Source organism: Equus asinus, chromosome 10 (genome assembly GCF_041296235.1).
Source record: "Equus asinus isolate D_3611 breed Donkey chromosome 10, EquAss-T2T_v2, whole genome shotgun sequence".
Classification (NCBI taxonomy): Eukaryota; Metazoa; Chordata; class Mammalia; order Perissodactyla; family Equidae; genus Equus; species Equus asinus.
Genome location: NC_091799.1, coordinates 44303567 through 44323639, shown reverse-complemented (window position 1 = coordinate 44323639; position 20073 = coordinate 44303567). Strand labels below are relative to the sequence as shown.

Genomic DNA, 20073 nt, shown 5'->3' with positions numbered 1-20073 from the left:
CCCCGCTCCGATTGGCTGGCGTGAGCGAGGCGGGGCGCGGAGATTGGCTGCGCGGCGGCGGCGGGCTGACGTGGCGGGCGGGCGTGTGGGCCCCGCCGGGCTCCGCAGCGAACCGCTCCGAGGCGGCGGCGGCCGGACGAGGCGGGCGGTGTGGCGCCGGAGCGCGAGCCGCCACGATGCCGCTGGAGCTGGAGCTGTGTCCCGGGCGCTGGGTGGGCGGGCAGCACCCGTGCTTCATCATTGCCGAGATCGGCCAGAACCACCAGGGCGACCTGGACGTGGCCAAGCGCATGATCCGCACGGCCAAGGTGAGCGGAGAGCTCGAAGGGACAGGGGCGCGGGCGGGGCCGCGGGGCGCCGGGCCCACCTGCCTCGGCCCGGCCGGGTTTGCGTCAGGCCTGGCGTCCCGCTCGCCAGGCCCGTTTCTGAATCTTTGGAATCTCTGCTTCGTCCCTCGGCCGCCCTCCTGCACTGCTGCGTTTCTGCACTTGCTTCCTAACCCCATCCTTCTCGCTCCCTTCTTTCTGAAACACAGATTTAATCAGGTCCTACCCTTGCTTGACACCTTCAGTGGCTCCCCACTGCCCGTGGGTACAGTCATAACGTTTTAACGTAGCCTTCGAGACCTTGATGACCTGGTCCCTTCCTGCCTATCATTTTTCATCTCTGACTTGGTGTAGTGACGTTGAATTACTTCCAGGGAGTTCTGGAAGTTCTGGAAGTTGCTGTGGTCTGCCTTACTTGCCATTCCTTACCTGTTTGGAATATGAAATTGTTAAAATGCCGGGACTTTGGGACTCCTGATTCCACCCCTTACCAGCCGTGTGTGCGTGGGCTAGTTACGCTGCGTGTCCTTATTTGAAAACTGGGCTTGATAGTAATAGCACTTACCTCGGAGTTGTAAGGATCAAATGAGATGACTCGTGTACAGCTCTTAGCATAGCACTCGGCAGTTAGGACTCAATAAATGCTAGCTTTGGTGATATGATGTTTATGAAGATTCGTGCTCCCTCTCCTCTTGGTAGATTTCTACTCCTTTTCAGGTCCCCTTGGATGCTTTCTCCAACCCCTTCCCCCAGACGTTGGACTCCTACCATTGTCCCCAGTGCACTGCATTGGAGTTGTTTAAGCTTCGCGCGCTCTGTGAGACTGAGCCTCCTGAAGAGGGGGCTGTCATGTTCTTCATTCTGACCCCAGACCCCAGTATAAGGTCTGCACTGTGATTCCTTGGTTTAGAGAGAGCTCACTCACTGTTTCCTTTCCAGTGCTGTTCCCTGGATTTCATCATTCCTGATTGGGTTTATCTTGCTCTTTCAGGACTAACTCTGCTTTTATGGAAACCTACTGGATCAAGAGTAACTGTTGCTAACATTTTTGGGTGCTTACTCTATGAGATGCTGGGCTGAGTGCCCTAAGTGCGCCTTCTCATTTATTCTCACACCGCCACAGTGGGGTAGATGCTGTTGGTGTCATTTTCAAGGCTTAAGGAGAATGTGTGCCTTGTGCTAGGGCACACAGCTGGTGAAGAATGGATTTCAGAGCCTTGCTTCTGGCCCCTGGACTCCAGCTTGTGTACTGTAATGTAACATTGTTTTTTCGCGGGAAATTCCTGCTCGGAATTTAGGAAACAACCTGTTTTTCTGAGGCGTGACCTCTGAATGCTGCAGTTGTAAAAATACCCAGAGATGTTAGAGCTGTGAAAACAAAGTTCTGGTTTTTTTCTCTTTCTTTTAATTGTGAAGGCTAGTTCTCCAGGGGGAGGAGAATGGAGGGGTTGAGGTGTGCTTAGTAGGAAGAGCACTGGACTGAGTCAAGATAACCTTTACCAGCTGACTAGTCTTGGGTGGGTGACTTTTCCTCGCTAGGCTTCAGTTTTACTTGTCTTACAATATGTTATGTGTTTTTGTTTTTAAATGTGAAGCAGTGGAATTTTTTGAAATCCTTATATTTAGGATTTTTTTTGTCATAGTTGCCAAATGAAGTCACGTTTGCAAGTGTGTTACCCAGAGTGTGTTAGGCAGAAGCTGATTGCTCATACAACAAATATTTGCAATATTAAAAGTTGAGTTCAATTATTTTTATCTTATTATAATTACATGATATATATATATAAACTATAAATATATTAGAATTAGAGACTTGCTAATTGAATATACTTTAAACTTTCAAATTTTGATGCAAATTGCACATCACCCTTTGGCTCATCCTGCAGTTTGGCTTGTTTTTTGACAACAGAGAAGCCGGAAAACCTTGAACAAAGAAACCATCGGCATTAGAGTAAAACAGGGACAGTGATTGTGTTTTCTGAACCTAGAGTTCACCATAGCATTAATCTCATAAAGAAATCACTCGTTTTTAGGAAAGAAGCTGTTCTCCTCCCAGACAGCTCCTGTCATGTGGGCTGTAGGAGGCCTTAGTCTGACCTCTGCCGTTTCCCTTTTACCATCTTCCTGTAAAGGGAAGGTTTGCCCAGATGGAGACAAGCTTTTTGACTTCTTGAGGATAAGTCTGCTTCCTGAGATAGAAGTGAGAAGCACAGGGAGCCAGAAGCAACAGTCTGTGAAGACCACCTCATGAGCTTGCTGGGGCCTGAGTGTAGCCGGGGCCCAGGGTCTAGTTGTGGGCCAGGACACACATGTCCACAGCCTTTAGGAAAGTGATCTGGCTGGCCCTGCCAGCGACTCACTGTGCCACTTTGGTCAGGTCACTCTGGGCCTTGGGATCTTCATCTAGACAATGAGCACTCTGTCTCCCAAGGTCACTTTCAGTTCTAATATTCTTTGAACTTCTTTCAAGCATCAAGTCCTGACCAGGCCCTCTTGTGATTTTTCCAGGAGTGAGAACAGCGCTCTTGGCACAGACATCTTTGGAGCCAGGGGGTTTTAACAGCACGAATACCTCTGTGTCTAAAGACTTTAGAGAGTTTTCCTTAATCTTTCTATTGAGTGGTTTTTAAGAACAATTTTGAGAGATTGGCGGCTGACTGGCAATAGAACCATAGCTTTTATAGTCACACAACCCCGCTTTATACTGTAACTTTGTTCAGTAAGGCTGGGGCATTTCTAAGTTTTCTTTGTTTGCTTTTGCCCCAGAACCTCTTGTTCAAATGAGATGCCATACAGAAAAGCACAAGTGCAAATTGGCTAAAAGCAGAGCTGTTCCTTTGTTTCCCGCCCCTATAAGGGGTGCCTTAGAGTAGGTACAGGTCTTGGAGCTAGCCCACTCAGCTGTTTGCACAGATGGAGAAACTGAGTCTGATACCAAACCTCCTAATCTCAAGTCGTGTGCCCCACGCACGGTAAGCCAGTCACTGAGACGCCGGTTCTTGGAGGCTCAGTCGAACCGGCCGAAATGAGAAGGTGGGAGCATAGGTTCTTTCAAATCTGCCTCAATGAAAGAAGAAAGCCGGGGGTCTTTATAGAGCTAAGGGGCTTGAGAGGAGGGGTTTTGACTAAACCAATGGGAAGTCCGTGTTTCTTCTACTCCAGATAAGCCCTTGGGCAGCCAGATGTCTGGCTGTCTGCAGCAGCTGGGAGCTGGTTGTCTGGTGGTCGTAACTTCCTTGAAGGCATTCTTTTTTCTCTGCAAAACAAGCTCATAAATCCTTGTGACCCTTGAGTCATCCATGAGGTTAAACAAGAAAACAGCGAACTAACAAACTTATACCACTGGGTGCGTTGACTTCTATTCATCTGTGTGTGTGTTGGGACAAGGTTGCAGGGTAACCATGTTCTCATTGAATGTTTACAGTAACCCTCGGGACCCAGCTTCGGGTCCAGAGACAGGAGGTGACTTATCCAGGTGTGAGGGTCAGAGTTAAGCCAGAATCTGACTTTCTCTTCTAAATTCTGGTCCAGTGCTCATTTTACTATCCTCTGTTGAGTTACATAACTTAAAATCTTCCTTAATGGTTTGATTAATTTTTAATATCACAGTGCAAAACTAAGCCAAAAAACCCCTTTTTTTCCTTTGTATTTCAGAAGGAAAAACAGAAGGAAACCCCTATCCCCACCCTCTTCTTTTGAGACTTTCTTGCTTCTCCTCTTCCTCTTCTTTGGGGTTCTCAACGCCTGTCAGTCGACGTTATTTTTAAAGATAAGGATGTCATAGCACTTGCCCCAGTGTGTCCCTCCCCTCTGAGAATCCACGACGGGTCACTGAAAGGAGCCCTAATGTGTGTTGCAGGAGTGTGGGGCTGACTGTGCCAAGTTCCAGAAGAGTGAGCTGGAGTACAAGTTCAATCGGAAGGCCTTGGCCAGGCCGTACACGTCGAAGCATTCCTGGGGGCAGACTTACGGGGAGCACAAGCGCCACCTGGAGTTCAGCCACGACCAGTACAAGGAGCTGCAGAGCTATGCCCAGGAGGTTGGCATCTTCTTCACCGCCTCTGGCATGGATGAGGTGAGCCCTCAGCCACTCGGACATTTGCCACTTTAGCAGACCCAGGGGGCAGCAGCTGGCCTGGCGACTTTTGGCTTAGAGCCAGCTCCAGCTCTTGCTCCCTTGAGACTTTTTGTGCTTTCTGGACCTAGAGTTCCCCAGAGCATTAACGGGATAGATGCCCAGCCAAAGGGGAGGGAGCAGAGGCCTAGTGAGAGCTTGTGGGAAGAGTACCATAGCTTTCAAAACAAGTTGCCTCTGGGAGTAGGGGGCAGCCACACTGGAATCTCACAGTCCCTCAAGTCTGTGGGAGACCCCTTTGGGGCCAGTTCCCCCACCCGCAGTGGAAAGTGTGCTAGAATACAAGCATACAGGAAACTTCAGTTCTGACGGGAGCCCGCCCCCAGCTGAGTGGCCTTGGCTGACTTGGGTGGGGTGGCATTGGCGTCACCTAGAAGGGAGTGGCACAAAGGATGGCATGCCAACATCCTGGAAGAGTCCAGCGGGAGCCAGGTCTCGGGTCCCATCTGCTCTGTGGCCCGCCTCCTGAAGATTCCTTTATGCCCTCTTTTTTCAAAAGTAAAAAATTTTAATGGTAAAAATAATATCACAGAAAGTTTAGAAAACAGGAAAAGGGGAACAAACCAGACCCATAATCTCTGTATGGCACCTCTTTTAATATATTTCCTCCTGAGGTCTTTTTATATGCATCTTTTATTGCCTGGTTATTATATTTGTGAATATTTAGTTTCTTGCTCGCTTTTCCCACTAAAATTTCTAGCATGAGCTTTCACCCACACCTTGTGCTTAAAGCTTTCCTTTCGATGTAGTCTTTCTTCTCAGGATTTATAATGTACCTAACCGTTTCTCTACTTTTGGACATGAAGGTTACTTTTAATTTTTTGTGCCTGCAGAAATGGACTATTAGGTGAAACCTAAGGACGTTTTTATGGCTCTTGAAACACTTGGGGTTTTTTTATTCAACCACAATGTTTGAAGCTGACCCCAGTCTCTTCTCTTGGCCTCTGACCCTTTGTGCCACTGTTCCAACCCTAAAATACGTCTGTAAATTGAGTCAAAAGAAACTAATTCTGGCCTAGGCCATTTGTAGTTTAAAGAAGGGGCGAGGCAGAGGCAGAGACTCTGGGCCTCTGGGAAGCATCACAGGTCTGGGCTTCAGGTCTGTAGCCCTGAGTCCTTCCTTTCTTCACGGCCTTTGTGAGCATGGCATTCTTCAGATCAGCTGTGCATGGAAAATCACAATTTCCTACTTTTGAATTATACGTTACAGTTCACAGAGTGCCTTCACATACAGTAATATATCTTGTCCCTACTATGCCCATTTTACAGCTGAAGAAATGGAGGCTCAGAAGGGCTGGGGAGTTTGTACAATGTCACACAGCTAGGTGGTGGGTCTCGAAGGCACATCTTATGCCTGGTGCAGTGTGCATTCTGTGGCCTCCTCGGTTGCAGCCTGGCCACAGTCCAGGTGTGTGTGTCTCCCCAGAGCTCCGCAGAGCCTTTGGGCTTCCTGCCCTGTTCTTAACCCTCGATATTTGTGGCAGGAGAGTCTCTGGGCTCAAGAGCTGCCCTGGGAACAAGGGGACAGATTTTTTAGGAAAAGCTACCTAAAGAGATTGCATAGAGGGCCAGCCCCAGTGGCCTGGTGGTTAAGTGCAGCATCCTCTGCTTCAGCAGGCCAGGTCTGGTTCCTGGGTGTGGACTTACATCGCTCTGTTAGCAGCCATGCTGTAGAGGTGTCCGTCATACTAAAAGAGAGCAAGATTGGCACAGATGTTAGCTTAGGGCGAATCTTCCTCAGGAAAGAAAAAAGATTGCATGGAGATATTGCTAGTCTTCAAGTAAATAAAATGGGTCCAGGGTCCAGGGCCTCACTCTGCATCCAGTCCTGGATCTGAGACCAGGATTTGCCCGAAGTCAGTATGAACTGGTGACACGTCAGCCTCCATTTCAGAAAGGAGAGGGTAAGTCACATATGTGTCAACGAAAGAACCAATGGTAAGACTTTTCAGAGACAGAACTGTGCTCCTCACAGCGTGGGAGAGTTTCTGAGATTGTATTTGGTGTCTTTAAAGAAATAGGATATATATATATTTTTTTTTTTGGAGGAAGATTAGCCCTGAGCTAACTGCTGCCAATCCTCCTCTTTTCGCTGAGGTAGACTGGCCCTGAGCTAACATCCGTGCCCACCTTCCTGTACTTTATATGTGGGACGCCTGCCACAGCATGGCTTTTGCCAAGCGGTGCCATGTCCGCACCTGGGATCCGAACCGGCGAACCCCGGGACGCCAAGAAGCAAAACGTGCGAACTTAACCGCCTCGCCACCAGGCCGGCCCCGAAATAGGATTGTTTTTAACAGACAAATCAGAACGTTTTGCCTCTGGCTAAATATCGTTCTTTCAAAGTGCTGCTCACTTGGAGGACAGCAGGATGGAATTCAAGCTCTTGGCCTAGGAGCCAAGCTCCCTGGAACTGGGCATTTTTCTGATCCCAGCTTAAATAAATAGTGCTTCCTCAGAATTTTGCCTGTGCCTCTGCTTGGTGCAGGCCCCTCCCTTATGTTCTCCACTCTGTAATTACCTGTTGCCTCTCCCTCCTCCCTGCCACAGCATCCCCAGTGCCTGGCATGGAGGCTGGGAGATGCTTGTCGAATGAGTAAATGAATGAAAGAGCCAAACCCAAGAGAGGATTAGTGGCTTTTTTCAGATCCTTAAAGGGTCTGTCAACCAAAAAGGTTAGGGAGGAAAGAAAGTGGGCTTTGGGATCTGAAAGACTTAGGTGTTGTTTCTGGTTCTGCCAGTAACTAGCTGAGTGATCAAGAATAAGCATCCTTAACATTTCTGGAGTGTTTTGATGTATCAAGTTCTGTACTGGGTATTTTAAAGGTATCAACTCATTTACTCCTCTTAACACCCCTTGAGATAGGACAATTATTATCCCCATTTTCTAAATGAGGAGACTGAAATGCAGAGAGGGTGTCAGTAGCAGCTCTCAGCAGAGGCTGATGCCAACCCAGGCGGGCTCCAGAGCCTGCTGTCCTGACCACACCCTTCTTGCATCTCTCTGGGCCTGTTTCCTTGTAGGTGAAGGGCAAGGGGGGGAATTAAAAATACCCACATTCGGGCTCGTCCTGTGGAGCTGGTGGGACCACGTGTGTAAAGCACACTTCTCCGGCAGGACCATTTCCGTGTGTCCCCGCTGTTAACCTGGATCCTGGCCCGGGGTCGGCCTGCAATATGAGCTTAGGAAATACCTTGGTGGAAGGAAGGTCATACCCAGGAAATGACACGTGTTTTCAGTCCGTGCTTGTTTCACATCCCGTGGGGCCAGAGCCTTTGGGGATTGCTCTTTGGCAACTGCCTGTAGGACTCAACACATTCCATTTTAGAACATTTTTATCACTCCAAAAGGGAAAACTGTACCCATTACTCATTCCTCAGTCCCCCCAATTCTCCCCGCCCTAGGCAACCTCTAGTCTACTTTCCGTCTCTATAGATTTGCCTATTCCAGATATTGCACATAAATAATCAGATGATCTGTGGTCCTCTGTGTCTGGCTTCTTTCACGTCGCATCATGTGTTCAAGGTTCATCTGTGTTTTAGCATGGATCAGTACTAATTTCCTTTTATTGCTGAATAATACTCAATTTTATGGATATACTACATTTTATTTATCTGTATGTCAGTTGATGGACATTGGGATTTTTTTCCACTTTGGGGCCAGTATGAATAATGCTTCTGTAAACATTGATGTCCTGGTTTTGAATGCACATGTTTTCCTATTTCTTGGATGTATATACAGTAACTCTCTCTGTTTAACTTTTTTGAGGAACTGCCGGTCTGTTTTCCAAAGCCTCGCCCTGTTGCATTCCCGCCAGCAGTATATGAGAGTTCCAGTTTCTCCACATCCTCACTGACGTTTGCTATTATCTGTCTTTCTGATTCTCAACGTCCTAGTGGGTGTGAAGTGGTGTCTCATTGTGGTTTTGATTTGCATGTATTTGATAGCTAATGGTGTTGAGTATCTTTTCCTGTGCTTATAGGCCATGGTACATCTTTGGAGGAATGTCTATTCAGACCCTTTGCCAGTTTTTTAATTGGGTTGTTTTTATATATTGTAGATACAGGTCCCTGATCAGATACATGATTTGCAAAACTGTTTCCCATTCTGAGAGTTATCTTTTCACTTTCTTGATGGTGTTCTTTGAAGTACAGATATTTAATTTTGGTGATGTCAAATTTATCTGTCTTGTCTTTTATGCTTGTCTATTCTCGTGATTTAAAAATTTTCAGTTTTGGGGCCAGCCAGGTGGTGCAGCAGTTAAGTGTGCATGTTCCGCTTTGGTGGCCTGGGGTTTGCGGGTTCAGATCCCGGGTGCGGACATGGCACGCACGGCTTGGCACACCATGCTGTGGTAGGCGTCCCACATATAAAGTAGAAGAAGATGGGCATGGATGTGAGCTCAGGACCAGTCTTCCTCAGCAAAAAGAGGAGGATTGGAAGTAGATGTTAGCTCAGGGCTAATCTTCCTCAAAAAAAAAAATTTCTCAGTTTTAAACCACAATAAGATATCACTACACAACTATCAGCATGGCTAAAATAAAAAGTGGCAAGGACACCAAATTGTGCAGAGAAAATGGATCACTCATACATTGCGGGTGGGAATGTAGAACGGTTCACTCACTCTAGAAAATAATATGGCAGTTTCTTGTTTTTTTAAGCAAGTTTATTGAGATAGAATTCACATACTATAAAATTCACCCACTTAAAGTGTACTGGTAATTTCTTATAAAACTAGATGTGCTTATTATGTGGCCCGCCAGTTGTCATTTGGTAATTTATCCCAAAAGACCTATCCACGAACGTCTGTAACAACTTTATTCATAGTAGCCCCAAACTAGAACCCCCCGAACATTCTTAAGCAGGTGAATGGTCAGACAAGCTATAGCACATCCATAGCATGGAATGCCACTCAGCAGTAAAAGGAGTGAATGCGGACACTACGACAGCTGGGCTGGATCTCGGGGATACCATGCCGAGTGAAAAAGCCAGTCTCAGAAGGTTGCATAGCTTATGGTTCTGTTTATATAACATTCTTGAAATAACAGAATTATCGGGGTGGAGAACATGTTAACGGTTTCAGGGGTTAGCTGGATGTGGCTACACAGGGGTCACATGAGGGAGCCTTGTATTGATGGCATGATTCTCTCTTGGGACTGTGGTGGTGGTTGCATGAGTCTGTGCACGCCGTAAAATTGCGTAGAATTAAATATATGCACACTCAAATGACTACATGTGAAATGGTGAAATCTGAATAAGGTCAGTGGACTCTCGATGTCCCTCTCCCAGTTGTGATATTGCAGTAAGGTTTTGTAAGATGTTACCATTGGGGTGAACTGGTGAAGGGTACTTAGGATCTCTCTATATTATTTCTTACAACTGCATGTGAAGCTATAAAATTATCTCAAAATGAAAAGTTTAAAGTAAAAAATAAATCCTGTTTTAATTTTAATCCAGTAAATATGAATAGATAAAACTTACATGAACACAGCTCTGTAGAGGCCCCAGTAATTTTTAAAGGTGTAAAGACCAAAACATTCGGGACCCCATGAATGGTGCACACATGGGCTGAATGGTTCACCCCCCCTGCTGAATGGTGGAACCCCCCTGCTGAATAGTTCACCCCCTGCTGAATGGTGTAGCCCCCTGCTGAATAGTGTACCCCCCTGTTGAATGGTGCATGTCCCGGCTGTATGGTTCACACCCCTGCTGAATGTTGCATCCCCTCTGCTGAATGGTGCACCCCCCTGCTGAATGCTGCACGCCCCGGCTGTATGGTGCACACCTGTACTTGCTGTGGTACTTACTTTGGCTGTATGGTCGTGTGGTTAAGTGCATGGACTCCAGGGTCAGATTTTGAGTTTGAATATGGTTCTGCCTGTCATTCCAGGTGTGTCCGTGTGGAGGTTATTTGACCTCTCTGTGCTTCCGTTGCTTTAGCCGTGAAGTGGGTTAGGAGCTGAACTGTCTCATGGGGTCGCTGTGAGGGTTAAATGTGGTCATTCCTATGAAGCATAGCACACAGCTGGTGCCAGCAAACGTTAGTTACAGTCGCAGGGAGCATCCTGGGCTGAGGGTCGGCGGGCCTGCCCTGCCCTGCTTGAGCTCAGCGTCAGCTTGGCAGGCCCTGCCCTGCTCTGGGCCTCTGCCTCCTTTTGTGTGTGAACAGGCTGCGGTGGAGGGCTCTCCCAGCCCTGACATCTGAGTCAGCACAGGGCCGGAGGGGACGACCTGAGGTGGCTTGCACCCGGGATGAGGATTTCCCTCTCAGTCTGTGTGTCCAGGCGCCTGAGCACCGGCACGTGGACTCTGAGAGAGAGGCGGCTTGGGAAAGGCTCCTTCAGGCCCGTCGCTCCAGGCGGCTTTGAGGCGAGCAGCAGGAGCCGTTGAAGATGGAGGAGCCTGGTGGTGGCAGCCAGTCGGGTGCCCTCGGCCTGGGCCCTTGCAGCCCCCGGAAGCCCCTGGGCGGGTGTACGGAGCACTCGCTCTGCGGCCTTACTCGACGTCTGGTCCTGGCGCGACACTTACCCTGTGGCTTGGGCTCACTCTGAGCCTCGGGTGCCCCGTCTGGAAAAACGGGCTTGTGCAGATGCCCATCCCCGGGGTTCGGTGAGGCCCCATGAGGCAGGCCTGGGGGTGCAGGGCAGCTGTCCTTCCTTGGAGCGCTGGGGCTGTCTGCTTCGCGCATCGGGCAGGGAGGCATCTCTGTCCCAGGAACGCCGTCTGTTCCCACCTGGTCCCCTGACCCCCTGGGCACAGGCACTGGGGGAAAGGCATTCTTAAAGAGTCTTTTTTTTTTTAATTTAAAGATAATTGTCTTTATTGAATGTTTCATGAATTGGGCAGCATCCCGTCTAGCAAATAGAAGGGAGCTCCTTTTTTAAATTTTATTGTAAAGCTTCTTAAGAGTCTGGTCAAGTTCATCTACCTGCCAGCTGCCAGGACCCTTGTGGCGGTTTCCTAAGTGGCCACTAGGTGGGGCTGGTTCCCCGGGAGGGCTGTGAAATAAGACGCGCCTTTGCCTTCCAGCAGGAATTTGCCTCTGTCTCCTCGTTTGAAGATTGTGGTGATTCCAGCCTCCGTGGTTAGCTTCTGTGAGGGGTTCGTCTGCACGCGGCCCCTCGCTGCCCCTGCTGGTCTGCATGGCTCCCGAGCCGCCTCACCCGGCTGCTCCACCCGTGGGGGCTCCTGCATCAGGAGCCGCCCTGGCAGGTGGGCCTTCTGTGGAGGAGAGCTTAGCAAGGGCTCTCCCTCTTTTTTTTTTCCTAAGATTTTATTTTTTCCTTTTTCTCCCCAAAGCCCCCCGGTACACAGTTGTGTATTTTTAGTTGTGGGTCCTTCTAGTTGTGGCATGTGGGATGTCGCCTGAGGAGCAGTGCCGTGTCCTCGCCCAGGATCCGAACTGGTGAAACCCTGGGCCGCCGAAGCGGAGCACACGAACTTAACCACTCGCCCACGGGGCAGTCCCAGGGCTTTCTCTCTTAGAATAGAAAACTTTCCGTCTACCAGAGAGGGTGCGAGGGTGGGAAGTTAGACTTTGTTCAGTAAATATATTAAAAACGAATGCTTGTCATTTCCAGCTTCAGCCTGGTTAACAGTGTGAGAGACACGCAAATGGGAGAGAGTGAGATAGAAAAATATGGAAGGGGGGCTGGCCCCGTGGCATACTGGTTAAGTTCGGGGTGCTCCATTTGGCGGCCTGGAGTCGCAGGTTCAGATCCCAGGTGCTGACCTAACACAACTCATCTGCCATGCTGTGGCAGCATCCCACATACGAAATAGAGGAAGATTGGCACAGATGTTAGCTCAGGGCTAACCTTCCTCAGCAAAAAAAAAAAAGGAAACATATGGAAGGGAGAAGAGGGGTGAGGAAGAAATGGAGCAGAGGGGAGGAGGCCGCCGGAACCACAGCAGAGGTGGCCTAGCACACTTTGGGGGGAGTGGGGCTCGGCCATACTGGACGGTGTCTCTTGGATCCAGGGGTTGCGATCTGCCTGTGAACTGTTCCCTGGCTGGCTAAACCCTCTGTGTGGCTCTCCAGCAGCCCCCCACCTGCACACTGTTGGAGGGTTTACCTGTGAGGAGCGGTGTTCTCTGAGTGCGGCCACAGTGGGCGCGGCTCCTTACCTGCTGCGCGGAAGCTCAGGCAGCAGTGTAGCCCGCTTACAGAGCCTGCTGGCAGAATGCCCTCCTCGTGCTGTTCCTTACCGCTCCCTGCCCTTTGCATTTTCAGGCACGGTGACCTAGCTCTTTGCTACTTGGAATGTGATTCACAGGGTGGCAGCAGCAGCATTATCCAGGAACTTTCTAGAAATGCAGGCTCTCAGGCCCCACCCTAGACTGACAGGGTCAGAATTTGTGTTTCATTTCAGCAAGCCCCTGGGAGTCACGCGCGGTGCTATGGTGTGAGAAGCGCAGGCCCAGCTCATCACATCTCCAAACTTCGCTCTGAATCCAGGCAGTATTTTAGGATGGGTCGAACTGAGATGTTTGGAAACATTCCAGACATTGATTCTCCCCCACTTCTGATTTTCAACTTCAACTAAATAGTAATAAAAGGTAGTTTTGGGGTTCTTGTAATTTGACAGCAAACAGATTTTAACTCTTCAAACGTGTGGTCTCCTGATTCCTTCAGCAGGCGTTTGCTGACACTCACCATTTCCTGAGTCTTACTGACGCCTCCCACATACAGAGGGCGAAGGCCCTGCAGAGGGAACCTCAAGCAGAGATGGGTCAATAAAGTGACTGTGCTTCATTTTTCCTGTGGGCGGCATGGCTTGAAGTACCAAAGGGCTTGGGTTTGATGGGGCCTGCCAGCTGTGGATCAGTGTGTCAGGGCTGGGCTGTAAAACGCTCCTTTTCCCACTTTTGGCAAGGATTGAAATGGCCTCTTTCTCCAGCTGTTTGGTCCCAGTCAAGGGGAAGGCCTTTCAGGTACGTTCACTTTCTCACTGCCTCGCTCTCTGGGTCAAGAGTAGGTCATGTGACCCTTTCGCATTTGTTCACTGGGCCCTGGACCCATGGGGGAGAAGGTCTGGCCAGGACTCTGATGCTTTTCCAGATGCTCATAGCCACACGGCCAGCAGTGTTTGTTGGGCAGATGGATGGGTGGATATGAATGAAAGAGTGTTTGGCTTTGAATGCAATGACTGATAGCAAATCTTTGCCTGCTTTCAGGTTGTTGGGAGTTCCTCTTGCTGGCTAGGAGGAGGGTTTTCTGTCTCGAGGACACTGATTTTGAACAGTGGTGAAAAAGAGCTCTCTCTTTGGTTTTTCTAGATGGCAGTTGAGTTTCTGCATCAACTGAATGTTCCGTTTTTCAAAGTTGGATCTGGGGACACTAACAATTTTCCTTATCTGGAAAAGACAGCCAAAAAAGGTGAGTGTTTAATTTTGTCATACAATCTGAGGGAGTCCAAACCTTCATATTTTTTTAAGTAACAACCCACTAAAGGAGTCTCCTGAAGACAGACTTCTCAGTCAGCAGATACTTCCACTTCTTCATGTGCTGACTTGAAAGGAAAGAAATTTCGGATAAGGCAGTTTTTATAAGAATTTTTATTTTTATTATTTATGTATTTATTTTTTTAGAGTTACTATTTTATTTTATTTAATTTTTTTTGAGGAAGATTAGCCCTGAGCTAACTGCTGCCAATCCTCCTCTTTTCACTGAGGAAGACTGGCCCTGAGGTAACATCCATGCCCATCTTCCTCTACTTTATATGTGGGACGCCTGCCGCAGCATGGCTTGCCAAGCCGTGCCATGTCCCCACCCGGGATCCGAACCGCCAAACCCCGGGCCGCCAAAGCGGAATGTGCGCACTTAACCGCTGCGCCACCAGGCTGGCCCCAAGAATTTTTTTTTAAAGATAGCCCTGAGGTAACATCTGTTGCCAATCTTCCTCTTTTTTTTTCCTCTCCCCAAGGCGCCCCAGTACATAGTTGCTATATTCTAGTTGTAGGTCCTTCTAGTTCTGCTATGTGGGGCGTCACCTCAGCATGGCCTGATGAGCGGAGCTAGATCCATGCCCAGGATCCGAACCAGCGAAACCCTGGGCCACCGAAGCAGAGCACGCGAAGTTAACCCCTCAGCCATGGGGCTGGCCCCTATAAGAATTTTTTTTAATTAACAAATCATTTTTAATTTATACGAAATTAAGGATATGACTGTACATGTAAAACTTCTTAGCGGAAGCTCTGACTTGGAGGAGTATTCTGTAGGCGTATTATGATACCTAACCTCTGCACAGCACAGTTGTCAAGGGGTTGAACAGCAGGAGCGATCTCATCTGATCCTCTTGGCAGCCCAGCGACTGAAGCAGGCCGAATGGTGATGATGCTTTATGGTTACTTCGTAGACGGGGCCCTGAGACCACACAGCTCTGGCTGCACACAGACTCCTGCTCTGGAGTCTGGGGCAGTGCGCACACCACCACGCTGCACAGGCTCTTAGTGCAATGAGGTGCTCATCTTTGTCGAGGAGCGCGAAATTCCTCTGCCTCCTTAATTCAGTTCACTTTGCCAAATGAGGATGTTGGGGGCGAGGGGAGTCTACGTTTCCCATGGTTGAGGTCAGGAACCTGCCAAGCTCACCTCTGTTTCCCCGCCATGGCAGCCACAGTGTTTAAGAGGTGTTTGTGGGGTTCAGTGGAATGATAAGCCCAACAGTTGGGGTGTGCTGGAGGGAGAGTGAGAACCCCTGGACAGAAGGTGCTGATGGTGTTGGTGCTGGGTCCCTCAGGCCGTCCGATGGTGATCTCCAGCGGGATGCAGTCAATGGACACCATGAAGCAAGTCTATCAGATTGTGAAGCCGCTCAACCCCAACTTCTGCTTCCTGCAGTGCACCAGCGCATACCCCCTCCAACCAGAGGATGTCAACCTGCGCGTCATCTCGGTGAGCAGGAGCGGGGGTTGTTGTCGGATTGGGGCATTTGCCGTGGGGAAGATGGAGCCTTTTCATAACCAAGATTCTGACCAACCTTCATATTTGAACATCCTTTCACAGTCTTGCTGTTACAGAATCAAATTGGAACCAACTGTGGAGTTAAGGAGGCAGATACATTCTAAAGAGGGGGATTATAAATTTTCTTGAAACCAATCGTAATTTCGCCCATTATAAAATTTAAGGTGGAGTCCTCATAATTGCCTATGTGCATTTTCTTTCCCACGTGTATTGGCCATTAGAGGTCCCTCTTCTGTGACTTGCTGGCTCATATCCTTTCTTACTGCACTGTTTCTGTTTTTTTTGTGGTAAAATATATATAACACAACATTTACCATTTTAACCATTATTTTGGTGTCCAGTTCAGTGGCATTAAGTACATTCATGTTTTTGGGCTACCATCACCATCACCCACCTCCAGAACTTTTCCATCTTCCCAAACTGAAACTCTGTACCCATTAAACAGCACCTCCCCGCCCCCTTCCCCCAGCCCCTGGCAGCTGCCATTCTTCCTGCCTCTGTGGATTTGACTGCTCCAGGTCCACACCTGAGAGGATCTCACGGTCTCTGTCTTTCTGCGTCTGTCTCTTTCACTTAGCATAATGTCTTCGGGCTTCATCCATGTTGTAGCGTGGCAGCATTTCATTCCTTTTTTGAGGCCGAATAGTGTTCCATTGTGTGTATAAACCGCACCTTGCTTATCCGCTCATCCATCGCCGGACGTTTGTGACGGTTCCACCTTATCGCGAACAGCGCTCATAGGAACACTGGTATGCAAACAGCAGTTTTTCTTCTTCATACTGAGTGGTAGAAGCCCTTCTTAAAACTTTTGGCTTTTCCTGCTCTCTGTTATTTGCCAGCTCTGTTATTTTCTACCTGTAATTCTGAGTGTCCCTAAGGCTAAGACTTGTTGCAGGGATGGCCTTGAGGGAGCTTTCTCTCTCCCAGGATTTTGTCTACTCCAACTCGATCGTTTTATCGATGGTGAAGTCCAGTCCCAAAGGAAGGAGGACTGCCTTGCTGACATCCCACAACAGCCTGTGGCACAGCTGGGACAAAACTCCTTTGTCTCTTACTGTCTCGGGCCGTCTCATCAGTTGCTTCTGGTAGCACCTGAAACCTAACTTAATTAGAAATATCTATATACAACATCCCACAACTAGAAGGACCTGCAACTGGGATATACAACTATGTACGGGGGCGTTTGGGAAGATAAACAGAAAAAAAAAAAAAAGGAAGATTGGCAACAGTTGTTAGCTCAGGTGCCAATCTTTAAAAAAAAAAAAAATCTATATACGTGTGTGTGTGTGATTATCATACAGAGACGTTGTAGTAATATTGGTGGAATTCTAAATACACACACGTGATCCTGACATTGCAGTTAAGCAGTTTTCCCTTTATGTTTTCCTTTCAGTACAGTATTTGACATTCTGGGTTTTTCCACGACAGTGTAAGCTTTTGTACATGTTGCTACATAGTCATCATACTTAACTTAAAAAAAAAAAATTTAACCGTTTTTGAAAACTGACACTATCTTTTTAACCTAAACTTTCTGTCCTTCCCAGTTTATTCTTTTCTCCCTTTCTAGCTCATCTCTAAATGGTGTAATTTTTAAAATTTAAACATGATTTTTAAGAATACTCAAACAGCTCTAAAACATCTAACATGTATAGCCAGCAGCCTCTGTCATTCCACCCCACAGAGATTACCAGAATCAACACTTAGGACATCTGACTCCAGGTACTGTCCTTGCTTTGCTCTCTCTGTGTGGCTTGGTCACCCTCCCCTCGCGCCCCAGGTGCGCTCCTGTCCTCTCTCTGGACACTGGCACGTGGTGTGGTGGGGTTCAATCCCCAGCCCCCCATTACAGCAGTTTGCACTCCTGACCCAGCGACCTGCACTCCCTCATCCATCACGCACCCTCACGCCCGGTTTTCAAGGCCTTTGCCACCCAAGTCCTCATCTTTTATTAAACCCCCTCTGGGTCTTTCTGCTGTACTTAGGCTCTCTGGTCACCCTCACTGACAAGCCTCGCTCAACTTAGAATGTCTTCTGTTGCGTTCAGTGAATTGTAGATAACAGGTTGCTCACTTGTTCAGCTTCTGCCGAGGGAGCGTCGTGCGGTTGGGCTGTGTATGTTATTGATGGTGCTCGTCACAGAGCATGCTTGCTTCCAGCAGCTCAGGCTAATGAAGTGTGCCGGCGCCTTCTGAATGAGTTCAGCATTCGCTTAGGGTTTCCTTGTCATTCTGGTGACTCGCACCATGTGAAACATTCTTGCAATGCTTTCTTGATAATGTAGCCATTATTTTTTGAGCATTTACAGGGTGCCACGTGCTTTTCACGTGCTTCCAGCAGCCCTTGAGGGTACGGTTCCTGTCCCTGTGAGGAGAGGCTCAGAGAGCCTCAGTACCTTACTGTAGCTGCAGAGGCAGCAGCTAAATGGGACTCCAACCTGGTTCTGCCTGATTCTGGAATGTGTGCATGAAGCACCACAGTATTTAGCCTTTTTTCTTTTCCTCTTTTAAAGGAATATCAGAAGCTCTTTCCTGACATTCCCATAGGGTATTCTGGGCATGAAACAGGCATAGCGATCTCTGTGGCCGCCGTGGCTCTGGGGGCCAAGGTGTTGGAGCGTCACATAACTTTGGACAAAACCTGGAAGGGGAGCGACCACTCGGCCTCGCTGGAGCCTGGAGAGCTGGCCGAGCTGGTGCGGTCCGTGCGCCTAGTGGAAAGAGCCCTGGGCTCCCCGACCAAGCAGCTGCTGCCCTGTGAGATGGCCTGCAACGAGAAGGTGGGTTCCACCGGCCCTGCTGGGCCCCACTGTTCCAAGGTGCTGCAGTTGGGCTTACCTGCCAGGAAGAGTCAGTACCAGCCCTGCCTGAGCCCAGGCCAATGGGAGGATGAAGGATTGTCACTCCAACCCTGAGTCTCCCTGGGCTCCTGTTATTAGCGAGAGGAACATGTCACTCAGGAACTTCAGCAGTTTCTCCAGCTGCATTGGATCACGTCAGAGTTTCTGGCTGAGTCTCTGAAGCCTGTGGCCCCCACTGCTCTAGATTCCAGGAGACGTAGGGGCGGGGGTGGTGTCTGGGGCCTCGTGAGGCACTCGGCTAGGTCGGGTCTGGGGTCCCTTGGAGTAGGTAAGCCTTGGGAAACATGCAGACAGAGGGTCTGTGAAGCAGTAAGAGAAGGGCCTGGTGGTAGGTCGAGGCGTTCCTCAGGTGGGGAGGCACTGGGTGGACGGGGGCAGGGGCCGTCCCAGGGGCTTGGTGGGACATGATGTAAATACTCCCTCAGGAGCAGTTTGAGCTGTGTAGCATTGACCTCCAGACGGAGGGGATCTGAGGCCAAGGATCCTGCCTGGCACACTGACCCTCTGGGGCTCTTGGAAGCTGGCCTCTGAGTCATGGAGTGGGCGTCCTGGGGCTCCAGGAGTGCAGACACTCCTGATCTGCTGCGGGCTGTCTGGGTCAAGGCAGAGGTTGAACAGCAGGCACGTGTGGGGAATGTGGTCATCTTTATTCTAGTGAGGTCTGCTTGCTTCCCTCAAATTAAGGATGCATATACACTGGGAAATTAAGATAATAGTAAAAAGACACAAACTACTGTATAGAGGTACGTAGAGTAAGAGCATAGATCGTTTGTTTAACAGCACCTACGGACAAGACATGGAAACGCTCGTCCTGAGCTCAGGGGCCCTGAGGCCCCTCTCCGGTCCTCTGAATAGCACTAATGCTCGCTGTCTTAGGAGCCCTCCACATTCCTATTTTGCCAAACAGGTGGCAGTAAGGTTTGTGTCCCTTGAGAGCAGTGGGCCAGGAGTTAGGAATCCTAGGTTCTCATCCCAGCTCCTTGCAACCTTGGCCAAGTCACCCCTCCTCTGGGCCTCAGTTTGCCCAAGTTTAAAATGAGATCTTGAACTAGATGACAAAAGTAATCATAATTTTATCAGGAGCATCTATGTTTAGATCGATTACATATATTATTACTAATCCTTATAGTCGTCTGACTCTATATTTCTGGGGGGCCGGCACTGAGTCTTAATTCTCTTCACAGCTGGGCAAGTCTGTGGTGGCCAAGGTGAAAATTCCAGAAGGCACCATTCTGACGCTGGACATGCTCACCGTGAAGGTGGGTGAGCCCAAAGGCTACCCTCCTGAAGACATCTTTAGTCTGGTGGGCAAGAAGGTCCTGGTCACTGTTGAAGAAGACGACACCATCCTGGAAGAATCGGTGGAAAATCATGGCAAAAAAGTCAAGTCTTAAAAAATAAAGTGCTGTTCTCTGAATTCTGGGTGCCTTCTGGTACTGTTGGGAGCGTCGGGGTGACGAGGGGCTGGGGTGCAGGTCTCCAGAGACCTGGCTTTCATCTGCTCCCCAAGACACAGACGCTTGGGCCAGGCCCATAGGAGGGGTGCAGAGAGCACATGCGGCATCTCTGCTTCAGCCGGGCCGGCCGGAGGGGAGGAGCTCAGAAGCAGGTCGTCACCCTCCCGGGGCTGGGTGGGTGCAAGAGGGACGAGTACGGGTCCTCTTCTGTAGGCCTTCATTCTTCCTGCCCGCAAAGCCAACCCAAGTGACCTGAAATCTCCCCTCCTTCCAGACCTCCAGCTGCCCTCCCCACTGCCCTCATGCCCTGCCCACCCTGGCGCTCTGTGTCC

General features: G+C 49.2%; 1 protein-coding gene across 1 annotated transcript; it reads left to right on the top strand.

Annotated features, from left to right (window-relative positions):
* The first annotated feature begins 31 nt into the window (after positions 1-31).
* Positions 32-19701, top strand: NANS (N-acetylneuraminate synthase). Its single transcript, XM_014859737.3, has 6 exons — positions 32-308; positions 4186-4401; positions 13742-13841; positions 15204-15358; positions 17937-18203; positions 19469-19701. The coding sequence occupies exons 1-6, from the start codon at positions 177-179 to the stop codon at positions 19676-19678; spliced, it is 1080 nt and encodes a 359-aa protein (XP_014715223.1). The 5' UTR covers positions 32-176; the 3' UTR covers positions 19679-19701.
* The last annotated feature ends 372 nt before the right edge of the window (positions 19702-20073 follow it).